The following is a 27,466-nucleotide window of genomic DNA, read 5'->3' on the forward strand; positions in this document are numbered from 1 at the left end:
ATAGTCTACAGTAATCATCTCAGAGAGGCACAATGAAAAATCACCAGCCTTTGGAGTCAGACAAACCTGGATTTTAATCCCTGCTGTTACTTACTGGCTCTGTGATTGTGGCCAATATTTTAACTATCTCTTTATCCATAAAGGTGAAATATATACTCTACTATGTAAAACACCCAGTAGAAAAATTCTGGTTAAACACGACCTTCTGAAAATACATGTTTACCTCTGCTCATTCCTGAAACTCCATTAAAATGACAGGAACAAGAAAGGAAGGACAATTACAAGGACAGTAAAAGAATCATGTCATTGGAATTACTTTGATCTTTTCATACAGTGTCATTAGATTTTCAGCAATGACAATGAATCAAAGCCTCTAATTCTGAGAAACTGCTCTGTAGGCTGAAATTCTACATATAACCAAATAGGCAAATATAAGAGTTAAAGATATCTTCAGAGATATAAAAATTTTACCTCCTAGGCACTCAATTTCTCATAAAGCTAGTGGAGTCTTGTGTTTCACAAAAGGAAGAGCAAAAGAAAGGGTGGGGAGGGGAAGAGATCCAGGAAAGGGAAGGCCCAACACAGGAGTTTAAAGGAATCCCCAAGAGTTACCCCAGAGAGATTTCCTCTGGAAAGAAGAAACCCCAGGGCAACAGCTATACAGCCAATCTAGGAGGCATCCAGGACAAACTAGAACAGGAACACAAAGGACTCCAGAAGGGACATCTCTAATAAAAATGAACCAACTGGAACTTTTCTGGCTGCAGGGGGCCCAGGTTTGATCCCTGCTTAGGAAGTTCACATGCCACACAGTGCAGCCAAAAGAAAAAAGAACCAACTGGTACATTTGAGTATGTTGGGAATGAATCAGTGATACACAGAAAAAAAGACACCAATTTTTAAAACTATTTTTTAACTCCAAAGAAAAAAGCTTTATAAGGAAATATAATCATGGCATAGTTCAGCTGTGAATTGTAGTTATAATCACAATGTAGGCTCTTAATTAAATCTCAAATTATGACAAAACTATACTGGGAGAATCAAATAGGGGAAGTTTATATGGAACAGAGGTTATTAGGGAGCTAAATCTCCCCATGTATGAAATTAACAGATACCTTGTTTAGGAAATTGAGATGTTAACAGCTTAAGCATGTTACTTAGAAACATGGACACAGATGACCTGATCCCTTCCTCAAGATGCTGTTCTCATCCTAAATAACAAAATATGACAGGAAAAAAAAATCCAGTTTCAATGGATCTTTTTATTTATTTAATATATCACCAACTTCATCTCCCTCCATACCAGTAATTGGAATTTAATCTTGTTTCCATGCTGAGTGGTGAAACAATGACAAAGCGAATCAGAATAAGCTACTTCAAAAAGAGAACTAAGCTAACACAGCCCACTTTGTTTTAACAGGCATAATATAAATATATGTACTCAAGAATGCATAACGGTTTAGTCTCTAAGAAATTCAAATGGGATCTTGAAGAATGTAGGCAATTTCCAGGTACAGCAAAGATGAGCTGAGATGTTCTGCAACTGTTTGAGGGTTCCTGGCGCTACATCCCTTGGCTACTAGCAGATTCTTGACAAAGGGGAAGACATTAGCTAATGCCAAGCAGAGATGCAGACAGTGCTATGTTGACTTAGGGGCTATGCACAGGAACCAAAAGGCAGAAAAGTACTAAACACTGCTGAGAGCATCCACTCCAGGAAGGACTTTACCTGTTTTTGAGAGAACACACACACACACACATGGTCAGCATTACTATAAAATCCACTAAGCCAGATCTGTTCCCTCCTGTCTTCCTAATAACATAGCAGTTCTTCTCTAGGATATATGGCCAGGAGTTGAGTAACTTCTACATTCTGGGCCCCAGATATACTAGTGTGTAACCTCTTTGAGAACAAAGGTCTTCCCATCTGGCCCTCCCCACATCAAATGGAACCCAGGAGCTTTACTTGACGTTCCTCCATTTGTACTGCCCATGACTTTTAATGACAGCACTACCACCTACTGTCTCCACTCCATTCTACTTAACTCTTACTGCATAAACCCTGTCATTCCTCCAAATGAGCCAAAAACATTAAAGATCCTCACCTTCCAGGAGCTCTAAACTGGCACCACCCCCAGTGCTCACATGACTGACTTTATCCTCCGTGTTCCATTTGGCACAGCAAGTAGCAGTGTCTCCACCACCTGTTGAACGAAAGCCAAATAAAAAGGGGAAAGGAGAGAAGAGAAAAAAGACTGGCACCAAAATTATAAGGCACTGTGCTCTCAAGCCCAAAAGGTAGCTAGCTGATAACCCCCCAACTCCATCTCATTTAGAGGTTTCTCCATGAATCATATACCCACTTAGCTCTCAAGATCCACCCAGCACCAAGGAACCTAGGAAAAGTTAAGTATTTCTCCTCTACTTTCCTCTGATCTTCTGCCAGCTCACAGGGCATTAGCTTTGTACCCTTTACCTATGATGGTGATGCAGCCCCTGGAAGTGGCTTTCACCACCTCATCCATAAGGGCTTTGGTTCCTCGAGCAAAAGCTTCCCATTCAAATACACCCACAGGTCCATTCCACACGATCTGCTTAGCCCGAGCAACAGCCTCAGCATACTTCTTACTGCTCTCAGGACCACAGTCCAACCCCTAAAAGGCATATTTAAAAAGAGAGGATGAGCTACCAAGAAAAGCTACTTAGAGGAACAAATACCACACCTCCACCAAGACCAGAACTCAAGGCTGAATACCAGAGTGTCTTCTAGAACTAAAAGATACAAGATACATTTCATTCTTTAAAATTACAAACTTCTTCATATCCTTTATGGAAGATCAATTCTAAGGGAAAACCTCAAAAGTTATTTGATAAAAACATTTTTAGCCACATTACTTTATGATTTTAACTAGTTCAGTGGTTTTCAACTAGGGTCAATTCCACCTCTCCCTAGGGAACATATGGTAATATCTCAACATTTTTGGCTGTCATGATTTAGAGGAGGTAGGGAGTTGCTACTTGGTATCTAGTGGGCAAACAGCCCTTAAACATTCTACAGTGCAACAATAGCCCTCCATAACTAAAACTACCTGAGATGTCAATAATTCCAAGGTTGAAAAACACTAAACTAGATCAGTGGTTCTCAAACCTTGTGGTGCATCAGAATCACCAGGATGGCTTGTTAAAGCACAAATTTCTGGGCCCTACTCCCAGAGTTTCTGCTTCAGCAGGTTGGGAGAGGGGGCAGGAATTTTCAGTTTTTAACAAGCTTCAAAATGATGCTGCGGTTCTTGGAAGCACACTTAAAGCCACATGCCTAACAAAAGGACAATGACTAAGCAAAGTAGTATGTCAACATTAACAATTTTCTACAAATATTAGAACGATAACAAATGGAGAGTACTACAATCAGCTATTTAAATAAGTCCTTAATATACACATAGATTTTTCCCTGCTTATAATAATTGTACTACCTTAATGTTTTCATATACAAAAAATTTCTTATACAAGTTTCTAGACAGAAATAATAATATTTAATCCAACATAATCCAACAGAACAGCCCAAACTATGAAAGTACATAGCATCATTCACAGCAATCAGTTAAGTACTTAATAAACATTAAATAGATGAAGAAACAAAAAGCAGTTTTGCCCTCACTTTTCAAATGAAAAGTCTTAGCAGCAATCTGATACCACTGCTTTTGCCCCATGGACTCTCCCTGAAGGAAGGGCTCACTGCCATATTTGGAGCACTTCCTTTAATTTTTTATTGGTTGAATCAATGATACCAAAATGTATTTGTTCACTCATACTACCAACCACCCAAGTGACACACCATCCAGCCAGCAGGTATGCCAGATGCCACAGTGGCTTGGCCAGTCTTGGCATTCTCATCAAACTTATCAGCAGTGACAAAGTCAACAGGCAAAGTAATCTTCACGCCATTCTTGTCAGCTTTGGACATCAGGTCTTTGACAATCTTGGATCCCTCTTCATCAAACAGAGAAGTGCCAATCTATATAGGGAAGTCAAGATGATGAAGATCAGCCTATATACTAAGAATATGGTTACCTCACAAAGCAGACAGTATGAAATACAGCACAATATAAAGGAATAATTCTAAGACAAAAGAAAAACAACTTGCAAAATAAATAAAAATGGGAGTTTTTAGGGCTCATGCCATAAGCTAATTTCCTTTTTAAATTTACATAACCTATTTCTCATGGAGAGCTATTTCACATCTATTTGGCATCGGTTTCCTACCTCCATGTTGTTGAGCACCTTAAGGAAGGTAAAGGCCATTCCACCACCAATAATCATTTCATTGACTTTGTCCAGCATATTACTGATCAGCTGGATCTTGTCTGCAACTTTAGCTCTGGAAGGGAAAGCAAGAATCATCACCAAAAGAACAAAGGACTAAAGAACTGGTATTACACAAAGCCTGAGGTTTTATATCAAGGGACAGGAACAGAGAAATGTCCCACAAAGTGACAAAAGTACTGGCTCTCAGCCTGGTGCTCTATGAAGACCTATAGGGGTGGGATGGGGGAGGTGGGAGGAAGTCTCAAGAGGGAGGGGATATATGTATACTTATAGCTGATTCAGGAGAAGGAAATGGCAACACACTCCAGCATTCTTGCCTGGAGAATCCCAGGGACAGAGGAGCCTGGTTGGCTGCCATCTATGGGGTCGCACAGAGTTGGACACGACTGAAGCGACTTAGCAGCAGCAATAGCTGATTCATGTTGTTGTACAACAGAAACCAACACTGTTATGCAATTATCCTCCAATTTTTTTTAAAATATATTTTTTAAAAAGTACTGGCTAGCTTTGCCCTATGTTTCTCCAACACCAAAAAGCCAATCCATTACTAAGGAATATTTTTAAGGTGTGGCTTTTGGCCAGGAAGGGCTTAGAAGACTTGGAATCATCTAAAGAAATCACAAGTTCCAAACAGATCTGTTTTGTCCCTCTTATTTCCCCAAAATCAAAGGTCAAGACTAGTAATTATACTTGAGAAAGGCTGCTAATTGTGGGATCCCTAAGCTCACTGAGAACTGTCCTAACCCTAAAGCAGGTATCAAATTACATACCAAACAAATATATACTGAGCAAAAATAGACAAGATATTCACACTCTTAGGTCCATGTTTAGTTGCTGGAACATTTGCTTTATGGCATTCATTATTCTATTGGACCACTTGATTCAACATATTGGTTGTGGGACTTCCCTGGTAGTCCAGTGCCTAAGACTTTGCCTTCCAATGCAGGGGGTGTGGGTTTGATCCCTGGTCAGGGATCTAATATCCCATATGCCTCATTACCAAAAAAACAGAATGTAAAACAGAAGTAATGGTGTAATAAATTCAATAAAAACTTTAAAAATGGTTCACATCAAAAAAAATCTTAAAAAACACTGAGTACTTATTCTGCGCCAAGCACTGTTCTAGGTCTTCAAGAAACATAAACATCACTGGGCAAAAGCAAAGATCCCTACCCCCTTGGAGCTTATATTCTACAAAAGGGAAATAAGATAATAAACACAGATATACCTCTCACCTCCCTGTGAGAAATATACATATCTAAACAGAAGAATAACAAACTCACTTGAAGCACAACCTTTAAAATCCTTCACATAAGTAATGGCTTGCCTTCCACAAATATTCCTACATATCTAAATCCCACTTAAATAAGCATATCACGTTGGACTTATTTGCCTCTTCATTCAATAAACAAGATGATACCTACTCTGTAAGAGGCCTTATGCTAGGATTTGTGAAATGTAGGTTCAAAACAATATTGATGTGGGAGAATGGTTGGCAAGAGACTACTGATCTCTCACTTGTAAAGACTGATCACCACCAAGAGTAAAAATGGCTTAACTGCTTTATACAAAAACATACACATACACACACACAGAGTGAGAGGGAAAGAGAAAGGATGAAGAGATTCAACATCTAAAGAACATGGGATGTTCTATACATCAAATACCCTGTTTCTTCAACAAATCAATAGAATGAAAATAATAAGAGGGAACTATTATAAAATAAAATATACCAAACAACCAAATACAATGCATAGACTTCATCTGGATCCTTATTCAAACAGACTATAAAAGGCATTTCTGAAATGATGGAGAATTTCTGAATACAGACTGGGTATTAGATGACAGTATTAATAATAAGATTATTAAGTTTTGTTAGGTCTAACAGGTGGTTATTTAAAAGAAATCTCAAGTTATGAGATGTATACAGAAGTATCAGAAATGAAATTATATGATATCTAAGGCCTGCTTTCAAATACTGCTGACAAAAAAAGGATTAGAGGACAGATGAAACTGGATTGGCAAAAATGCCAGTAATTATTAGAACAGGGTAATAGGTACCTGTGAGTTTATTATACTATTCTTTCAACTTCTATAATGTTTGAATGTTTCTACAACAATGTTTTGGGTTTTTTTCTTTTTTTGGCCACATTGCATGGCTTGTGGAATCTTAGTGCCCTTACCAGGGGTAGAATCTGGGCAGTGAAAGCGAGGAGTCCTAACCACTGGATCACCAGGGAATTCCCAACAGAATAATTTTTTTTAATGAAATGTAAATTCTTCCCCTATATTGTTAATGTTCTCAGGGACACTACATTGCAAGAAAGGTGGCCAAAAAAACCCCTCCGTGTAAACTTCTCCCAAATAGCAATTTTAGGCAGAGTCCAAAACCTAATCATAAGCACTAGATAGCACTCACTCCCATATTCCAGGTCTAGGGAAGGACTGAGAACAACACTCAAGTCCTAGTCTCAAGAGAAGCAAAGATCAGAGGCTGACCTTTATAATCCAGTGCACAAGAGTGACAATGCTTCCAGGACACAGATACAAGTACCTACCTTAACTATTTTTAGGACCCTCAAACTGGGCTCATGAAGCCTAGAGAGCAACTGTGCTACTTGAAATTGACACCCAACTCCAGAGTCAGCTTTCATAGGGAAATGCTGAGTGTGTTCAGTCCCATGGGAAAAAAATACCCTGCTCATAAAAGGGTCAGCAGTTCATAAAGAGGCTGCTATCTAGATAGTCATGCCAAGTGACAAGATCTTATCCAAGAAGTCCCAGGTCTCTGTCCCTAATTTATCACCTAAAATGTATCCTCCTAGTCTCTTGACCTTCACTTCTGAAATTTCTACTTTTAACTAAGCCAGTAGCATATCACTATTCAGAGTACTTTTCCCCATAGGAAAAAATATAAAAAGGTATGGGATCTGAAAAAATGAGTTCCAAATAATATATTCAACACATATAAGGAGGTTTTCATATCTGAAAGGCTCAAGTGCTTCAAAAAAATTGTTAGATGAGCAATAGTGGATCTTTCCAATTCTTCCCCCCAGAACCATTTTCTATCCTTTCTGGCCCTGTTCTCCGTCCCAGGAGGCTGACCTGCATAGACTGCATCAAGGAGGTCCTTTGCCCTCTGACGTCCAGCTGGGGTGCAGCCCATTGTGGGTAAGAGGGGATATATCAATAGGACATTAAAATGAGATCAGAGTATCTATTTCCCTGGCTCCTTCCCTGCTAGATGACTATCCTCCATCCTTGACCAAAGGCTATACAGTTCTTATCAGAGGTCCATCACCACACAACTACCCTCTCTGGATTCTGGTAACCATCACTTCCCTTTTGCCCTTCAGGTCTAAGGATGGTGATGATGGTTTCCTCAGATGACTGTACTATCCCTTTTGTGTTTCCCTAAACCCCAACCACACCTTTGCAGATACTCCCTTTATTAAATTTTCCTCAGTCACCCAGTTTGATTGTGCTAATGACAATAAACCACCCAATTTATGGCCTCATGCTTGTGCTCAGTCACTTCAGTTGTGTCTGACACTTTGGACTATAGCCCTCCAGGCTCCTCTGTCCATGGGATTTCCCAAGAAAGAATCCTGGAGTGGTTAAGCCATTCTGTACACCAGGGGATCTTCCTCACCCAGGGATTGAACCCACATCTCCTGCAGCTCCTGCATTGCAGGCAGATTCTTTACCACTGAGCCATCAAGGAAGCCCAAGTTATGGCCTTACTAGCAGGTAGGCTCAGATATTGAAGAAAGTGGGGAAAATGACTAGACCATTCAGGTATGACCTGATTCAAATCCCTTATGATTAAACAGTGGAACTGAGGAATAGATTTAAGGGACTAGATCTGATAGACAGAGTGCCTGATGAACTATGGGTGGAGGTTCGTGTCATTGTTCAGGAGACAGAGAGCAAGACCATTCCCAAGAAAAAGAAATGCAAAAGAGTAAAATGGCTGTCTGAGGAGGCCTTACAAATAGCTGTGAAAAGAAGAGAAGTGAAAAGCGAAGGAGAAAAGGAAAGATATACCCATTTGAATGCAGAGTTCCAAAGAATAGCAAGGAGAGATAAGAAAGCCTTCCTCAGGGATCAGTGCAAAGAAATAGAGGAAAATAATAGAATGGGAAAGACTAGAGATCTCCTCAAGAAAATTAGCGCTACCAAGGGAACATTTCATGCAAAGATGGGCTCAATAAAGGACAGAAATGGTAGGGACCTAACAGAAGCAGAAGATATTAAGAAGAGGTAGCAAGAATACACAGAAGAACTATACAAAAAAGATCTTCACAACCCAGATAATCACAATGGTGTGATCACTCACCTAGAGCTAGACATCCTGGAATATGAAGTCAAGTAGGGCTTAGTAAGCATCACTACAAAAAAAGCTAGTGGAAGTGACGGAATTCCAGTGGAGCTATTTCAAATCCTAAAAGATGATGCTGTGAAACTGCTACACTCAATATGCCAGCAAATTTGGAAAACTCAGCAGTGGCCACAGGACTGGAAAAGGTCAGTTTTCATTCCAATCCCAAAGAACGGCAATGCCAAAGAATGCTCAAACTACCGCAGAATTGCACTCATCTCACAAGCTAGCAAAGTAATGTTCAAAATTCTCCAAGCCAGGCTTCAACAGTACATGAACCATGAACTTCCAGATGTTCAAGCTGGCTTTAGAAAAGGCAGAGGAACCAGAGATCAAATTGCCAACATCCGCTGGATCATCAAAAAAGCAAAAGAGTTCCAGAAAAACATCTATTTCTGCTTTATTGACTATGCCAAAGCCTTTGACTGTGTGGATCACAATAAACTGTGGGAAATTCTGAAAGAGATGGGAATACCAGACCACCTGACCTGCCTCTTGAGAAACCTGTATGCAGGTCAGGAAGCAACAGTTAGAACTGGACATGGAACAACAGACTGGTTCCAAATAGGGAAAGGAGTACATCAAGGCTGTATATTGTCACCTTGCTTATTTAACCTATATGCAGAGTACATCATGAGAAATGCTGGGCTGGAGGAAGCACAAGCTGGAATCAAGATTGCTGAGAGAAACATCAATAACATCAGATATGCAGATGACACCACCCTTATGGCAGAAAGTGAAGAGGAACTAAAAAGCCTCTTGATGAAAGTGAAAGAGGAGAGTGAAAAAGTTGGCTTAAAGCTCAACATTCAGAAAACAAAGATCATGGCATCCAGTCCCATCACTTCATAGCAAATAGATGAGGAAACAGTGGAAACAATGGCTAACTTTATTTTGGGGGGCTCCAAAATCACTGCAGATGGTGACTGCAGCCATGAAATTAAAAGACACTTGCTCTTTGGAAGGCAAGTTATGACCAACCTAGATAGCATTATTAAAAAACTGAGACGTTACTCTACCAACAAAGCTCTGTCTAGTCAAGGCTATGGTCTTTCCAGTAGTCATGTATGGTTTTGAGTGTTGGACTGTAAAGAAAGCTGAGCACTGAAGAATTGATGCTTTTGAACTGTGATGTTGGAGAAGACTCCTGAGAGTCCCTTGGAATGTGAGGAGATCCAACCAGTCCATCCTAAAGGAGATCAGTCCTGGGTGTTCATTGGACGGACTGATATTGAAGCTGAAACTCCAATACTTTGGCCACCTGATGCAAAAAGCTGACTCATTTGAAAAGACCCTGATGCTGGGAAAGACTGAGGGCAGGTGGAGAAGGGGACGACAAAGGATGAGGTGGTTGGTTTCACCACCAACTCAACGGACATGAGTTTGGGTATACTCCGGGAGTTGGTGATGGACAGGGAGGCCTGGCGTGCTGCATTCCATGGGGTTGCAAAGAGTCAGACAAAACTGAGTGACTAAACTGAACTGAATTGAACCAGGTATAAAACACTACTTAAAGCATGATCTTGAAGAGTTCTCTGTACCCGCCCAGGATGGCCAGGAAGGGTCGCTCAGGGCTCTCCAAGGCCTTGGCAAAGTAGTTCAGCTCCTTCTTCATCAAAAAACCTCCAGCCTTCTTTGGCAGATTTACTCCTACCATGGAGCTAGAAAGGAACAGAGACATTCAAATTTTAGTCAATCCTTAGCAATTCTCCCAATTCTAGAGGCCTTCTCCTTATCACTAAAATACTTTCACTTTTGAGACTCCAGGACACCATGGTTTTCATCCCCAAACTAAAACAAAACACTTAAGTACAAGATAAAGTTTTTGGCTAATAATGCAGGATAAAGGAGAACAAGTGAAAAGCAACTACGTTAAGTAGAATTTAAGATACCCAATTAATAGTCTTCAGGCCAAGGTTTTAACGACAATAAATTATCAGCTGGGCAATGACAACAGGGAAGGATTCCTCAGTTTGCTTCCTACTGATAGCCTAAGACTCTGCTCCCACAGCAATCACAAAGGGAGAGCTCTCCATGAAATATCCGAAGTAAGACAGAACAACATCTTCCTAAAGCTTGACAAAAGGTTCCACAATCCTAAACATTTTTTACTTTTATTTCATCTTTAGATCAGGGATACCCAACAAGAACCACGGTTTTATTTGTAGCTCCAATTAGAGATAGAATCGAAAAAGATCACAATACAACACAGAAATTTCCAAAACCATTCCAGAGCTTTGGCTGTTTCAGTAAACAGAGAAATAACGCTCTCAGTTTGACAATGAACAAAAAACTTTTAGTACCTGTGGGCTCGGTGAGCAGTGCCAAAAGCATCGTTGACATAAACATCCCCTAGCTTAGAAAGTGAAGCTCGGAAGGCTTCTATTTTGGTTGGCTCAGCTTTAACCTGAAGAGAAAAACAAAACAGGGAGACACTGATGATTCCAAAGAAACTGTAAAAGCATTTCATACTAAGAGTCCTCTTCAACATATCTAAAGACCCTGAGTTGCCAGGATAGCAATTTTCAAAACTAGCAACAGGATCTGTTCCTTCTTCCAAATATTCCAGATCTTTTGCTCATTTCTGTATGTTTCTGCTCTCCTTTGCCTTCCCTCAAATTGCAAGCCTAAGATTCCTGAATCACAGCTTAACCTCTAATCACATCCCACTGGTCTCTCTCCAGCTCCTAGGACAAAATACAAATTATCCTTCTCTCTCTTTGACTCACTGCTTCATTTTAACACATTCTCCTTGTAAAATTTAGGATTATACTTGAGTCAAGCTGCTAGCTGCCAAGACCTTTCTGCAAACGGAAAAAAGCTCTCATACATATTTCTCATGAAAGCAACAAGGACAAGCTGGGACAGAGAAGGCAGATGGAAACCTGACAACAGAAAAGCACCTCAGAAAAAGGAGGTAATTCATATAGCTTTCCCTGGAAGTTAGGCATCTGAGAAAACAATACACTTCTACAAAAAAGATAGAGGGATAGAAAGTTGATGTCAAACATATGGCTTTGAATGTCAGCTTACTAGCCAGGGACACCACCCTTTTCATAGGGGAAAGAAAGCAGGACAGCAGAATAAACAATGAGTCTCCAGCAGGAAACAAAGCAAAGATGCATAGAAAGCCAGATGAGGGGGATTATGGCAGAGAAGTGTCAAAGCAGATGTTTAGTCACTGTCCACTCTCATTCTCCTATACATTGATGTGAAGGAGGCTGTCACAAAGAATGGGCTTTCCTCTAGTGGCCCAAAGAATACAGGGGCACTAATGCTAAAACTAAAGTGTAGAGCCCCCATAATCTCTTTAGAATGGAATATTATCTGCCAACGGTGACTGCAAGATGTGTAGTCATGAAAACACTGCCCAAATGGCAGGAGACCTGGGTTCTAGGCCCACGTCTGACACTAATTTACTGTGTAACCTTTGTCAAGTTTTTCTCTATCCTTTCCCATCTATTAAAAAAGGAAGATAACTTCTCTATTTAAGAACTGTTCATGGGAAAATGACACAAATTAAAAGCTATCTATGAAAAAGGTATTATAAAAATTAATAATAATCAGAACCTATTTCTCATTTTTATCTGCCAGGAACCAGAAGGAAGAGAATACTCCTAAAAGATAATGCAGGTATCCTGCATAAAGGAAAAATTTCATGCCTCACTTCATTTTTTATTCACTTTGAACTTATGGCTGGTTCCAAAAATTTCAAGCACGAAAAGCCACTGAACACTAAATGTAAAGTAAACTACCCACAAAGACAAAGACTAGCACAGTTGGTTCATCACTTACTGTATATAATGTTTTGCCTCAACTTGCTTCCTGCCATTTCTAAGCCCAAGAGTTGAACAGCTTGAGTTTCAGTCTAAAAGGGCACCAAATTTTAGGTCAGCATTTAACTCCTACTACTGTAGCAAGACCATGCCAAAGGCAAGATATGGCAAGACCTGAGCCTGCAGTGCTAAGAAAAGAAACTGCTTGAAAGCAGGCACTCTGATGACCTTAAGAAATGTCAGAAGCATAACAGGAGATTGAGATGCTTGCCTCAGAGCATCTTGTTCCCCAAGATACTAAAGACATTAAGAGTAGAAAGTATAAAGGGTGATTTCTGATCCCCTTCTTATTTCTTAAGATAAGGAATGACAGGGACCTTCATATTTTAAAAAAAAACCTAGGTCTCAGAATAAGAAATGTCAGAAGCATAACAGGAGATTGAGATGCTTACCTCAGAGCATCTTGTTCCCCAAGATACTAAAGACATTAAGGGTAGAAAGTATAAAGGGTGATTTCTGATCCCCTTCTTATTTCTTAAGATAAGGGATGACAGGTACCTTCATATTTTAAAAAAAGAAAAAAAAACCTAGGTCTCAGAAAGGCAGTTATTTCTAGAGTTATTTCTCCACTGATCTCCAGTAGCATGCATGCCCAGTTGTATCCAATTCTTTGTGACCCTATGGACTGTAGCCCACCAGGCACCTCTGTTCACGGGATTTCCCAGGCAAGAATACTGGAGTAGGTTGCCATGCCCTCCTCCAGGGGGTCTTCCCCACACAGGGATCAAACCCAAGGCTCCTGCATTGGCAGGTGGGTTCTTTACCACTGAGCCATGTGAGAAGCCCAGCTTCCTTTCTATGAATAGGCAAATTCGAAATCATCCTCAAAAGAGCCAGCTCTATCATTTAATATTTAAATCCTGGTTGTCAGGTCACGGTAATCTATTTTGTAGGTATCTATGGTTGCCTTTTAAAATTTTTTTGTTTTTTTCCCCTATGGCTGCTTTTGTACAACAATGGCAAAATTGAATAGTTCCAACAGAGACCATATAAGGTTGTGACTGACCGTCTGACCCACAAAGCCTAAAATATTTGTTGTCTGACCCTTTACATAAAGTTTGCTTATTGATGGACTGAGCTATATATAAAGCCCAGCAACAGTACTACTACTTCTAACTTTAGTCAAGGAACTGCCTTTCTGAGACCTAGGTTTTTTTAAAAAAAATATGAAGGTACCTGTCATTCCTTATCTTAAGAAATTCAAAGAAAGATCCTTTACACTTAAGAAAAGTGCCTTAAACCCAAGGTAATATCATCATGACCATCATCTACCTAACTCAATCAAATGTTCCAAAGAGTCCGTTTCCACTTGACTTACAAAAAGTACTTTGTCTGGTCACATGATTCTTTTATAAGAAAACCCCAATGATATCAAATTTAATTTACTGTCTTAAAAGTACCAAGCTCAAGCTTTAAGTTAATTCCCCTTCTAAAAAGAATACAGATTATTCTTCCATAATACACTAGGGCCTGCTGCTTATAAAAACTGTTCTAGCCTTGACAAAAAAAAATCTAGAACTGGCTCTGCTGGAAGAACACCTGGTGTATCATGGATACTCACTACCCACAACCCCCTGTGAATGTCTGCTCTCAGCACCTGGGAACGACAGCCTACACTCTGATAGAATATTATCATATACTATTAGAAAAATACATCATATATCAAAGGCCAGGTGTGTAACAAAGGGACAATTAGAAGCAGCATGTTCACCAAATACTCTTACACCCAAATGGTGTTCACATCTTTCCAAGGTATTTCAAAAACCACTTGAGCATGATGAGGAGGGCTTCCAGGGCTGGCAATATCTTATTCTCTGACCTTGGTAGTGGTTACACAGGTGTGCTTACTTTGTGATAATTCATCAAGCTGTGCATTTCTATATGTATTTCAATAAAAAGGTGTCAAAATAAACATAAGCTTCTTCTATTCTTCAATTGCAGTCTCATATACTCAGCCCTCCTCACCCCTACTAATGTCAAAATCACAGGTCCTACCTTGTTCCCAGAAGCATCTTTTCCCTTCCCTTCTTCCTCCACATGAAAACGAAGGTTCTCCAGCAGGATGACAGACCCAGCAGCTGGGTCAGCACAAGCCTTCTCCACTTCTGGGCCCACACAGTCCTTCAAGAACAAAACATCCCTGGAGAGATTATAACACAGAAACACTTGAACAGTCTGAAAGTTAAGAATCAGCAACAACATACTTGACAACATCTCCTGTCACAGAGTTGACAAGAGCCTGAAACATACTTGCCCAGCAGAGATTTGAGTTCTACAGCAACTGGCTGCAAGGAGTACTTATCAGGCATGGGGACACCATCAGGCCGGCCCAGGTGGCTCATAAGAACAACTGACTTGGCTCCACTGTCCAAGCAGTATTTGATGCTTGGAACAGCAGCCTTGATCCTGCAACCAAGAAGAGACAGCAAGTAGAACAAGGCTACTCCTAAGAATTAGTGAGAACTATTTTATTCATGGCCTCATAAAATATAAAGCCTTTCTTCTCCAAATTCCTTCAAATCTGTCAGCAACTCAGTGATGGTCCTCAGGTTCATATGTAAGGGAAGGAGTTAAGAGGATGTCAACCCTCTACCTAGGGTTATACAATCTCATCATGTTTTGCACCTTGTGCAGAAAAAAATTAATATAGCAGGACTGAAACTGCTGTCTTCAGAAGGACCTGCTTGCAAGGTTGGCCCTTGGATGGTGTCTGGGAACTTGGCTTTTGAGCTGGTCCTTCAGTTCTCTGACAAAGGCTGTTCACAGTTCCTAGATCGTCTATACAAATAGGTTTATATTCAACACCTGCTTCCCTCTAGGAGTAAGGAATTTTGGTAGGTGCTGGGCAGAGGGTACCTATGTGATCAGCTCCCAGTAAAAATCTTGGGAGTTGAGTCTCTGAAGGGCTTTTCTGGGCAGAGATATCACACACAATTACTGCATTTTCACTGCTGGAGAAAGGAGCACACTTGGTGTCATGAGAGGGAGAGAACATGGAAACCTAAGCATGGATTTCTCCAGATTCTGCCTGTGTCTCTTCCACTTGCTAATCCTGTCATGCATCCTTTCACTTGAATAAACTTTAGCAGTGAATCCTTTCACTTTAATAAACTTTAGCAGTGAATCCTAGTGAATCAAACATGTGGGTGCTTTTAGGGACCCCTGAAACATCCTAAGTGTTTGACCTTGGAAGAAATATAAAATTCTCAAATCTTGAAACCATTAAAAGAAATTTTGGGAAAACTGAAAAAACATAACTTTTCAGTACCCATTACAAAATCCTAAGTCACTTTTTATGCAGGAGAAAATAAATAAATTATATAAAATGTGGTTTACATAATGCATTGTGTTTACTAAATTGTAGTTTAACCAAAAATTTATTTAACTTTTTTAAACACTTCAATTTTTGTTACAAACCCAATACTAACTTTCCATTCTTGGCAGTATTTAAGAAATTAAACCTGATAACAAAGAAAATATTTATTTATTCAACAAATATTTATTGAATGCTACTTTTGTAGCAGCTACTATATCAGATTCTGAGACTACAACAGTATATAAAATAATTTCTGCTCTCACAGAAGTGATAAGAACTATGGAGAAAATAAAGCAAGGTAAAGTGACAAGAACGACTGGAGAATAGTGGTGGAGGGGATTTTAGAGAGGGTAGCCAGGGAAGGTCTCTCTAATAAGATGACATTTCAACAAAAAATGGAATAATAAAAGCCAAGTTATATTTCTAACTATCTTATGCTATTTGGCAGATATAAAAACTCAATTATACCAAATAAACAAGAAACCTTCATCAGGTACATTTGCCCAATGAAACCAAATTAATCTTCAGCGCTTTCCCTTAACAGCCAAGTTCTATTATTTCTAATGCTTCATTTTATTTACCAACTCCATAGATTTCTGAAAATGAAGATCTACTCAGACTTGTTTCTCTGCTTTCTACTCATAAAATACCTTGATAGGCATATTTCTAATCTTTTATGTATGCTGCAGAAAATAACAAAAAAGCCAAGAAGGGTCAGAGATGGCTTATACCTTCCACTATGGTGCAGGAGGGATGTGCTTGACAGAATGCCAGGCTCTATTCTGGGGCCATTATCTAAAAATGTTCTCGGTCTATACCTGCACTGTCCAACATGGTAGCCATTAGCCACAGGGACCTCCTGAATGCTGGATATGTGGTTAGCCAGATTGGTATGTTGTCTAAGAGTAAAATACGTATTGGATCTCAAATACTTAATACCAAAAAAGTTAAATGTTCCTTTCATCAATTTTTAATTGATTGTATATTAAAATGATTATTTGGGACTTACTGGATTAAATATGTTAAAATTAAGTTAATCTGTTTGTTTACTTTTTAATGGGGCAACTAGAAAATCTTAAATTACATGTGGCTTTTATTATATTTTTATTAGACAGCACAGGCCTAGATCATTAGAACATACCTTTCCAGCTCAAACCCTTCATTTAAAAGAAAAATCTTTTAGAATCTAATCAAAAGCAAGAACAATACTATCACTTAAAATTTCTGCTTCTGAATCTAGGAGCCAAGACATGTGGAGAGCCTAAACAAGACATGTGGAGAGCCTAAACTGACTGAAAGTATTACTTCTGAAGTCTTTTCCCTTAAATCAAAATTCTCAAAAACTGATTTTATGGGGGCCAGCTAGAATAGGGGCCTGTAAAACTACATGCACAGTTCTTCATTTTTCAGGAAAGCTAAGTAACCTTAAACCTTGATAATCTTTTAAAATGTACAACCCCAAATTCTTCAAATTAAAGAGGAGGAAAAAAATCACCTTCTTAAAATGAATTTTTTTCAATTTCTAAATTGTCATAAGAAAGCAAACCAGATGGTGGGTTGGTTGAAAGCCAAGATCATGCAGCTTAAGGTGCCATAATTCTACAATAAGAATGGAAAACCATTTCATTACATATACCCAGATCCATGTACATCTTAAAGCTAGCTCAGGCTATAGCAGGGACATTACCTCTGGTTGTTTGTTATCTGGTTGTTCTTCATAGGAACATTGAAGTCTACTCTGAAAAAGAAACAAAGCATCAAGTTCAGAGAGCCACGATCAAATTATCATTCCCTCAAAGATTATGAGAAGTACTTTTAGTGAACCAGTTAAATAACTGAAAGTTCAAAAGTCACCTTAAAAATAATCAGCAGTATTAGAAGATAGTGATTAGCCATGCGGAAGAGAGCGGGAGTAGTGACTTAGACAGGACACCAGAGGGAGCTTCAGGGGTTCTGATATTGTTCTCTTTCTTGATGTTGGTGACAAATGTGCTCTTTCTGTGATAATTCTTTGAGCTTTTGATTTGTGCCCTTTTAGGTATGTATCTCACACTTTTTAAGACAGAAATTTTAAAAAATAAAAAATCACAGGAACAAGCCCTGAAGACCTGGGAAGCTGAAACTAGTTCCATCTAAAAAGATTTCTATGTGGGCCCAGCATGCTACTATCTAATTATGGTGGCAGCCTGAAGGGTAAGGTTATAAAGAACACATCTGGATTCTGATTTCCCTGGTATTATTTCTGGGTCCAAATGAAGCAAACATTTCTCAAAAGAAAAAAAAAACTGGAAAATAAAACACACCAAGGGGGTATCATTCTTTTTGGAGAAAGTCTGGGACCTCAGGACCAGAAAGAAACCCAGTGTCCAAGACCAAGTTCACACAGTATCCTTCAAGCAAAACACAGTCAATAACCATAAGATAACTTCTTTCTAAAAGCCTGATAAGACATTTTGCTGTACACCTGAAGCTAACACAATATTGTAAATCAACTATACTTCAATTTTAAAAAAAAAACTTAATTAAAAAAAAAAAACCTGAGAGGAGAGGATGGAATATGTGACCCTGCCCACCTAACAAACAGGCAATCAGAAGAGAAGTGATCAAGACAGCACAGGCAGGGAATTCTCTGGCAGTCCAGTGGTTAAGACTCAGCACTTCCACTGCCAAGGGTTCAGGTTCAATCCCTGGTTGGGGATCTAAGATCCCAAAAGCCACAGGGCACGGCCAGGGCAGGGGAAAAGATAGCAATTTACTGCAGTTTCCTTTCTTATGCAACTTCTTGCTGCTTTATCATTTTTAAGAACTTGTCATTCCTTCCCCCTTCTTCCGGACAGACTGGAACCTCAATCCCCTAGAAAGCAATGATGTGTGGTGGCTAGCTATCTGTAAGGTTTCACCTGCCAAGATCCTTTTTAAGTTGATTTCTTTCTCATCTATAGAATGGAGATGATAGTATCTACTTCAGTTATTGTGAGAATTAAATGAGTTAGCGATCTGCAAAGTGCTTAGGAGAATAACTGATAAACAGTGCCATAAAAGTGGTAACTATTATTATTCATGTGAGGACTTCTCCAAAACATGATTCTGTGATCTAAAAGGCACATCAACCATTACTAAAAACAGCTAGCAGCATGCACCAAAGGAAAACAGTGAAGGATGACTGATTCAAAAAGACTTGTTGCTGTGTCTGACCATAAAGCTCTATCACTAGTCCTTCCTCTCTTAGGCTGAGGCTTGGCAGACAATTACAAAATCCTAAACCAACTAAGAAGACCACCAATTTCCTTCTGTCCCCTAGGCCTGTACTCTACTTCACTGAAGAATAACCTTTCCAAAGATGAGTTGAAGGATTAATTCTATATTCAAATATTTTATTTAAAATCTTAAAAAATAAAAGTAGTATGCCTCTGAAAAAAGAAACAGTCTACTTAATTTCAGGCTACTTGATTCTGATTCTAAGCATCTTCTTTAAATATCCTGAGCAAGGCTCAGAGCATTCCAAAGAGGATAGAGTATCTCATTACCATGGATCATTTTCCCCCACCCTCTGCAGCCTCCAAGAAGGCCCACATTCAAAAGGGTTAACAGCAAGTGGCAGAGCACAAGCCACCCCTTCACTGCTGTTCCCTATCCCAGAGCCATGACACAGAAGAAATTCTCTAGAAACACTCAAGAATCTATCTCATCTATCCATGCTGCCATGGCATAGCTTACTGATGAGAAAAGGACTTATACTTTCTTCTCATTGCTTGTGGATTACCTTCCCCCATCATCTCCTAGACTGTTAACAACAACTCTGCTTTTAACATCTCCTCTCTGAGGACTCCACCACAGAAACTGCTCTGGCCTACACATTTCACTTATCCTGTGTAAAATCTGCACCCTTTCCTTTTCTATTTCTCTTAATCCTGAGCTCAGCCTCAGGAACAAAGTCAAATATCACCTCACACCACTCATATAATGGATGAAATAAAAAATGACATCAAACATTAGTGAGGATGCAGGGAAATTGATCACTCATATTGCCCGTAGGAATGTAAAATGATGCAGCCGCTTTGGAAAACAGTCTGGAAATTCCTCAAAAGGTTAAGCATGTGTGCTAAGTCTCTTCAGTCATGTCCAACTCTTTGCGACCCACTGGACTGCAGCCTGCCAGGCTCCTCTGTTCATGGGATTCTCCAGGCAAGAACACTGGAATGGGTTGCCATGCCCTCCTCTAGGGGATCTTCCCAATCCAGGGACTGAACCCAGGTCCCTGGCATTGCAGGCGGATTCTTTACTGTCTGAGCTACCAGGGAAGCCCAAGAATACTGGAGTAGGTAGCCTATCCCTTCTCCAGGGGACCTTCCCAGGAATCGACCTGGGGTCTCTTGCATTGCAGGTGGATTCTTTACCAGCTCAGCTACGCAGAAAGCTCATACCATAGACTACTATTCTGCCATCCAAGGAATGAACAACTGATACATACAACAATATGGATAAACTCAAGGGTATTATGCTGGGTGAAAAAATGCCATGTGTGATCCCACTTATATAACATACTGAAATAAAATTATAGAAATGCAGGACAGATTTGTAGTTACCAGGAGTTTAGGAATGGAGGGAGAGGGGCCAAGATGCTAAAGGATGACACATAGGGAGATCTTGGTGCTGCTCAAAGAAAATTAGTTTTGTATCTTGGATAGTGGTGGGAGTTACACAAATCTACACATGTTATAAAACAGCAAAGAACTATATGCTTTATTCTAATGTCAACTTCCTTCCTACTCTTGATATTGTACTGTAATTATGTAAGATGTATCCAATGAAGGAAAATGGGTGAACACAGGGCCTCTCTATATTATCTTTGCAATGTTCTATGAACATATAACTATTTCAGAATGAATCTTAAAAATATTAATTTAGTTGTAATAAGGATATCAAATCTCTATCACCTGAAATCTCAGAAGTCCAGGCCCAGTTCCATTAAAAGCTCTCCAAGAAACCATTCCCACCCTTACTTCACTGTCCCTGATCAGGAAATAGGGGTATTATGGCTCTCTTAGAGGGCTTCCCTGGTGGTTCAGACAGTAAAGAATCTGCCTGCAATGCAGGAGACCCAGGTTCAATCCCTGGGTCAGGAAGATCCCCAGGAGCAGGAAATGGCAACCCACTCCAGTATTCCTGTCTGGAGAATTCCATGGACAGAGAAGCCTCGTGGGAGACCACATGGTCACAAAGAGTCAGACCTGACTGAGCAACTAATAACTAACTGACTCTCTCAGAGACTTTTTTTCTTCTCTGCTGTTTTCCCTCCCTGTTTCTTCTTCCACTAGACCAACTTGTAGCTGTTGCTTAACATGTTACAACAGGTTAGAGAAAAACTGTGAGGTTTTTAAAAAATGGAGGAGGGAGAGCAAGCAAAAGGGAAGTGCTTCACCAGTCGGCAAAGGAGTATGACTGGCAACCTATGAGAGGAAGAAAGGAAATGACACAGCAAAATTAAACAGGAAATTTACTCAAGGTCTATAAAGTCAAATGGAATCCTAAAAAACTGAGGCACAACCTGGTAATTATCTAGTCAGAGATTTCTGGCTATCAGGAAGTTCCCTCAAGAAATCAGTCAATTTCCCTTGGCAGTTCAAAGCAGGGGCCCTAAACATCACAGCTCCCTTTTTCAAGACAAAGAAAGGAGGCTAGTGAAGCAGCCACTACTCTGGAGGCCCCACTTCCGGAACACTGCCAGCAACCACTACATAAAGGCATTAAAACAAAAAGAAATTTGAGCTGACATGCAAGGCTACCTAGACTCTTGCAAAAAGCAATCCTACAATGTTCAAGAGCTACATTAATAATCTGGGAAAAAAGCAACTTCCTGTCCTCAAATCAGATAAGTAGAATTTATCCAGATTACAGGAGGAAATTATTGACTGCAACCTTCAGCCAACAAAAGGTCTATTTTAACCTGTCCTTGTTCACTACATCCAAGAATTTAGAGGATCTGGTTGGAAGCCAAGGAGACCCAAATTCTAGTTCTGGTTCTGCCACCAACTTGCTAGTTCAGTGACCCTGATTAGGTCATTTTCCACCAGCAAAACAGGACTAGCCAATCATTTCAAGGCTTACAGTTAATCTGCGTTAAATGAAACTTTGAGCCCTGGGGCAGAAACATATTTCAGACTAGGTCCAGAGGGAGAAAAGATAAGCACCTCCTCCAGTCTCACTCTCAGACAGCTCAGATAATTCCTCAAACCTGGGAAAAGAGGAGATAAAGCCCCAGACTGCAATTGTAGGAAGGTTCTCTTAAGATATCGGAGAAGGCAATGGTACCCCACTCCAGTAGTCTTGCCTGGTAAATCCCATGGACGGAGGAGCCTGGTAGGCTGCAGTCCATGGGGTCACAGAGTCGGATTTGACTGAGCAACTTCACTTTCACTTTTCACTTTCATGCATTGGAGAAGGGAATAGCAACCCACTCCAGTGTTCTTGCCTGGAGAATCCCAGGGACGGGGGAGCCTAATGGGCTGCCGTCTATGGGGTCGCACAGAGTCGGACACGACTGAAGCGACTTAGCAGCAGCAGCAGCCAGTGTTCTTGCCTGGAGAATCCCAGGGACAGGGGAGCCTGGTGGGCTGCCGTCTATGGGGTCGCACAGAGTCAGACACGATTGAAGTGACTTAGCAGCGAAGATCTAGCTGCACGCCACTGTCCACTTGTCCTGTTTTTCATAAGGTCTATCCATCTTTCTTAAAAGCATCTGAGGGACAGACAGGGCCACTACCTAATACTAGGATGGCTGTGATTCCTACTCTGTTCAGATTGCAAAGGATTAGGTGATTTAGCAAAAGGGGACACCAGGTGTTTTTCATGGCCATAAGCCATTGGGTTCTTCTGATCATTGCCATAGCAGGGCGGAGGCCACTTGTAAACTAATAGTGGCCATAATGAAATTAGAGGGAAGGGGAGAGCTACATTAACTTTTTAGGGCATCCACAAAGTACACCAATTCACAGCACCTACCTAGTTTAAGCCTTAAGCAAAGGGAGATCCCCCACTGCTTTCTGAATCCGTTAATATAGAAAAGTTGCCTCTCTTGAACCAGCCCAAATTGGGAAAGGATCACATCATTCGCATGCCTGCCCATCAATCAACCACTTCCCTAAAAGGACAAGACTACCCAATGCTGTCAAGCCCTTATGCTGGCAAAAGCACCACCCTTGGATCCTATCAAGGTCAAGTCAGTTACATACCTAACTGAATTCCTGCAATTAGCTCCTGGCATACATGAATGTACACGTTACAAAAAGGAGAAATGTAAATACTCCATGCATCATACTAGTAATTTTGGCAAACAAGGGAGAAGCCATGTGGCCAGGGATCCACATGTTTGGCGTAAGAGACCCCAAGGCAGGTGGCTAGCCTTCCCCACTTCTAATAGTCTAATATCCTGCTTCTCTAGCCACCTCTGGGAGTGAGGTTAGAGAACATCAAGAATGAGCAGCCACACCCTGCTCCACCATTACCCAGTATGTGTCACAATCCTGATGCAAAACCCAAGGCCTGTAGTCTAAAGACACTACAGGGCGGCAGAGGCCTGTTACATAAGCTCTGCAGGCCCTCCTTCGGTGCGCCCCACCCTACCTCACCCTCCTACCCTCAACGCTTTAGTGGATTCTACTCCTGAACAACGAAATCAACATCCTCTGGGAAAGATGTCCCTTTGGGCAGGGACCTTAGAAATGTGGGCCGTTTCTCATTTGTCTGGGTGGTCTAGGGTGGTGGAGGAAGGAAAATTATCCAAAGGACCTTTCAAGGTCCCTTCACTGGAGGCCTAGGGATCTGCAGGCATCAGGTCCCACCTCACCAACTGAGAACTGGAGGCGACGGAACTGCCCTTCAGAAATAAGAGGGCAAAATGGATCCCCGCAATCTGACCCTCCCATGGAGGACCACCCCTGCAAAGAGCAAATTCGGCTCAGTTTCTGGGCTGGGGAAATGAGGTCAGAAACCGTTAAACCCGGGTAAAACCCCAGCCACGATGGTGGCCAGCCTCGCCCTGCTGGACTAGAGCCCTTGGGGCCGAGAGTAGGGCTAAAGGTCACTTGAGGCAGGAGGAAAAGAAGTCGGCCCCGGCCGGAGAGACTGCGGGAGAACCCCAAGGATTACCTCATGACGACCCGCTTCCCCTTCACATCCAGCTTGTCCAGAGTCAGCTTGTTAGAAAGCGACATCTTGGCAATTCAGCTGCAGCGAGAGGCCAGGGGATGAGACAGCGGCAGAGAATGAGACCGACTCAGCGTCCGAACGCGTGGAAAACGCCTAGCACCTCGCGGACCCGGTCGCCACTCCTCCCGCCCCGCCCCTTTCCGGCCGCTGCGCCCGGCTCTCAGCGCCCAGTGGCCGCTCTAGAACCCGGCCCGAAAGCGCCCGCTGGCTGCCATTGCACCGAGGCGCTGTCAGTCAGCGAGCGCGATTGTGGGACGTGCAACTGCCGCCAGTCACGTCCAGCACGCAGCGAGCGGCTGGAAACTTTCGTGACGAGAGGCAAGAGGCGGTGCCGCCGGGCCAGCCAGCGACGGGATCGGAAGCCGGTTGGCGCCGAGGGGCGGACATGGCTCGGGTTCCTGCGGCCCCACCGAGGGCAGCTGCAGAGCCCCGCAAACCCACGGCAGCCTGGGGGAAAACGTCACCCCACACCTCATGGAATTCTCGGCAACCCTATTCAGGATAGATGCAAATGACACCTCCTTGTGGAAAATTTCTGTTTTCCTGGCTCCCCCAAAAGGAATTCTCCATAAGACTGCTAAGTGCCTTTAAGAATTGAGACCTTTCAGAAGTTGGGAAAGGCCCTGCTTCTCCCTTTCTCCCCTGCTTACCTTTTTTTGTAATAAGTGCAATGATCTGATTACAACGCAAAGCTAATGGCAAACACATAGAACATTTTTCACATATTAACTCACATTGCTCACAAACTCTCAATCCTCATTTTACAGATGAATGAACTAATGCACAAAGAGGTTGCTTAGGGTTTCAGGTCTTGTAAATGGTGGATTCAAACCTCGACAGTTAAGACGTAGAGTTCATACACCTAACTATAGTATAGTACAGATACCACTGCTCAGGACCAGGCACTCAGGTCCAACATACTTACTGAGTTGGCTGGAATGAAATACTCTGAGTCAGAAACATAAAAATTTTCCACGTGGCACTCAAGATCTGGGTAAGATGTAGGAAATATTAATTCATAGTGCACTGGTACTGAGACACAAGTTCAAAGTTATATGCATTCATTTCTTTCAATCCTGTCAATGCATATTTGGGAAATCTCCATGGAGTTATTTCTAACTGAGTCTGAAGTTGAGACCCAGATGGGCCTGCTGGCCTCCTGGTTATCAGCTCTGCATACGTTTAGCACTCCACCTGGGTTGCTGTAGTTGCTGTAGTAGTCGGAAGCAATTCCTTTTGCATAAGATAGAATAGCAACCAAGGGTATCAGCAAAGGAACTAAAACAAGCTTATAATCTGACAGGCTGAATTTAATAACAGTTCCCAATTATTGAGTGCTTGCTCTATGCCAGACACTGTACTAAGGATTGAACATACCTGACCCATTTACTCCTCACAATAGCTTTCTGAAGTAGGTACTGTTATTATCTCTGTTTTACAGATAAGAACACAGAAGCTCAAAAAAGATAAGGAAGCTTTTTCCACTACAGATTTGAAGGAGCATCAGATATGCTAAGATCCTAAAATGGGAAAGAGCATGAGACAACATAAAAAGTCCAACGTTGCTGGAAAATAGAGTTGAAGGAAGAGAGGTCTAAAATTATATTCATGAGGCAAGGCAAGGGGAGACCAGATCCTGTGGACTTAACAAACATGATAAAGATGTGATTTTTATCCTAAAGAGCTATGAGAAGCTATTTGTTGCGACCACTGTTACCTTGAATTCGTGGTATATAAAGAACTCTCAAAACTCAATGTTAAGAAAACAAACAATTTTTTTTAACGGTCAAAGGATTTAGTGTGTGCATGCTCAGTTGCTCAGTCTGTCCAACTCTTTGTAGCCCCAGGAACTGTAGCCCACCAGGCTCCTGTGTTCACGGACACTTCCCTAAATACAATATACAGATAACAAATTAGCACATAAGAAAATGTTTAATATCATTTGCTATTAGGGAAATGCAAATTAAAACCACAATGAGATGCAACTTTGTATCTATTAAGGTGGCTATATTAAAAATAATAATACCAAGTATTGACAAGGATGGAGGGCCACTGGAACTCTCCTACATTGCTGGTAGAAATGCAAAAGAGACACAGATGTATAGAACAGTCTTTTGAACTCTGTGGGAGAGGGAGAGGGTGGGATGATTGGGAGAATGGCATTGAAACATGTATAATATCATATAAGAAATGAATCGCCAGTCCAGGTTCGATGCAGGATACAGGATGCTCGGGGCTGGTGCACTGGGATGACCCAGAGGGATGGTACGGGGAGGGAGGTGGGAGGGGGGTTCAGGATGGGGAACACGTGTATACCTGTGGTGGATTCATGTTGATGTATGGCAAAACCAATACGATATTGTAAAATAATAATAATAATAATAAAATGGTACAGCCACTCTAGAAAAGAGTGTGGCAGTTTCTTATCGAATTAAACCTATACTTAGCATATGACCCAGCAATCCCACTCCCAGGGATTCACCCTAGATGTAAGGTATAGTTCGGGCCGAGGCAGAAAGAGGAAAGACAACCTTGTCACGGGAGTGTATGTTCCTCAATTTTTTGTCTCATAACAACAAAGATTTGGAGTGATGGACATTAAAGCCCCCTCAGTGTGCCACAGCTCTCAGGTCTTGGATAGACCGTGTTATAGCTCTCAGGTCTCAAATGGACCATGTTATAGCTCTTAGACAAATCAGTGTTACAGCTCAGTGTTACAGCTCTATTTTATTTAGAAGATAGCAGGAAAATCCATCTTTGAGGCATGAGGGCACGTCGATCTAAAGACACGAGGAGAAGAGCACCCCAGCGCGAGGGAGAGAGAGAGAGCTGGCTCTGGCTCCTCTATATGTTTATGTCTCCCTGGGCCTGTCCTATGTAAATTGGGCCAGCCAGGAGTGTTGTTTGTTTTACCTGAGGTCCTCACTCCGGTCCTCGGACCTTCTTTTGTTTCATTTTCACGGGCTTTTCCCTTCCTTGTCTGTAGCCACCGCCCTGACAACCTCAACAGAAGTATGTTACCTTTATTCAGGCAAGGAGGGGCGACAGTCAGCCTAACGACAAGGCTGAGCACGGAGAGGGATAAGGAAGGCTCCATATTTATAAGGAGGTTTGTGGAAGCGATAAGGGAAATGTTAATCAGGCAGGATGTTTTGGGTATTCTTTAGTTGAGATGGCATTTGTAGTTGGGCAGGGGGTGGATGGGTTCTGGACAGGGGTGATAAGTCTTCTGGGCAGGTGTAGGGGGTGGAAGATTTCTGGACAGGGGGTGATAAGTCCCAGATAGATGCAACCGGCCTGGAGCATCAGGGCGGGACCTATTTGTTTTCTCCGAAGTTAGATGATTCAGCAAGGGCCTTTGAAACTGTTGTTTTCTTTCCTAGGCCCCAAAGACTCCTT

General features: G+C 41.4%; 1 protein-coding gene across 1 annotated transcript; it reads right to left on the bottom strand.

The window, feature by feature from the left end:
• Window positions 1–1,242: 1,242 nt before the first annotated feature.
• PGK1 (phosphoglycerate kinase 1) lies at window positions 1,243–24,217 on the bottom strand. The gene is made up of 11 exons (XM_040265651.1): window positions 24,008–24,217; window positions 17,547–17,597; window positions 14,794–14,949; window positions 14,539–14,683; window positions 11,011–11,114; window positions 10,249–10,368; window positions 4,264–4,378; window positions 3,836–4,015; window positions 2,477–2,654; window positions 2,106–2,204; window positions 1,243–1,729 (listed from the first exon to the last, which is right to left on the bottom strand). The coding sequence occupies exons 1-11, from the start codon at window positions 24,070–24,072 to the stop codon at window positions 1,689–1,691; spliced, it is 1,254 nt and encodes a 417-aa protein (XP_040121585.1). The 5' UTR covers window positions 24,073–24,217; the 3' UTR covers window positions 1,243–1,688.
• Between the last annotated feature and the right edge of the window lie 3,249 nt (window positions 24,218–27,466).

Source organism: Oryx dammah, unplaced genomic scaffold (genome assembly GCF_014754425.2).
Source record: "Oryx dammah isolate SB20612 unplaced genomic scaffold, SCBI_Odam_1.1 HiC_scaffold_23, whole genome shotgun sequence".
NCBI lineage: Eukaryota > Metazoa > Chordata > Mammalia > Artiodactyla > Bovidae > Oryx > Oryx dammah.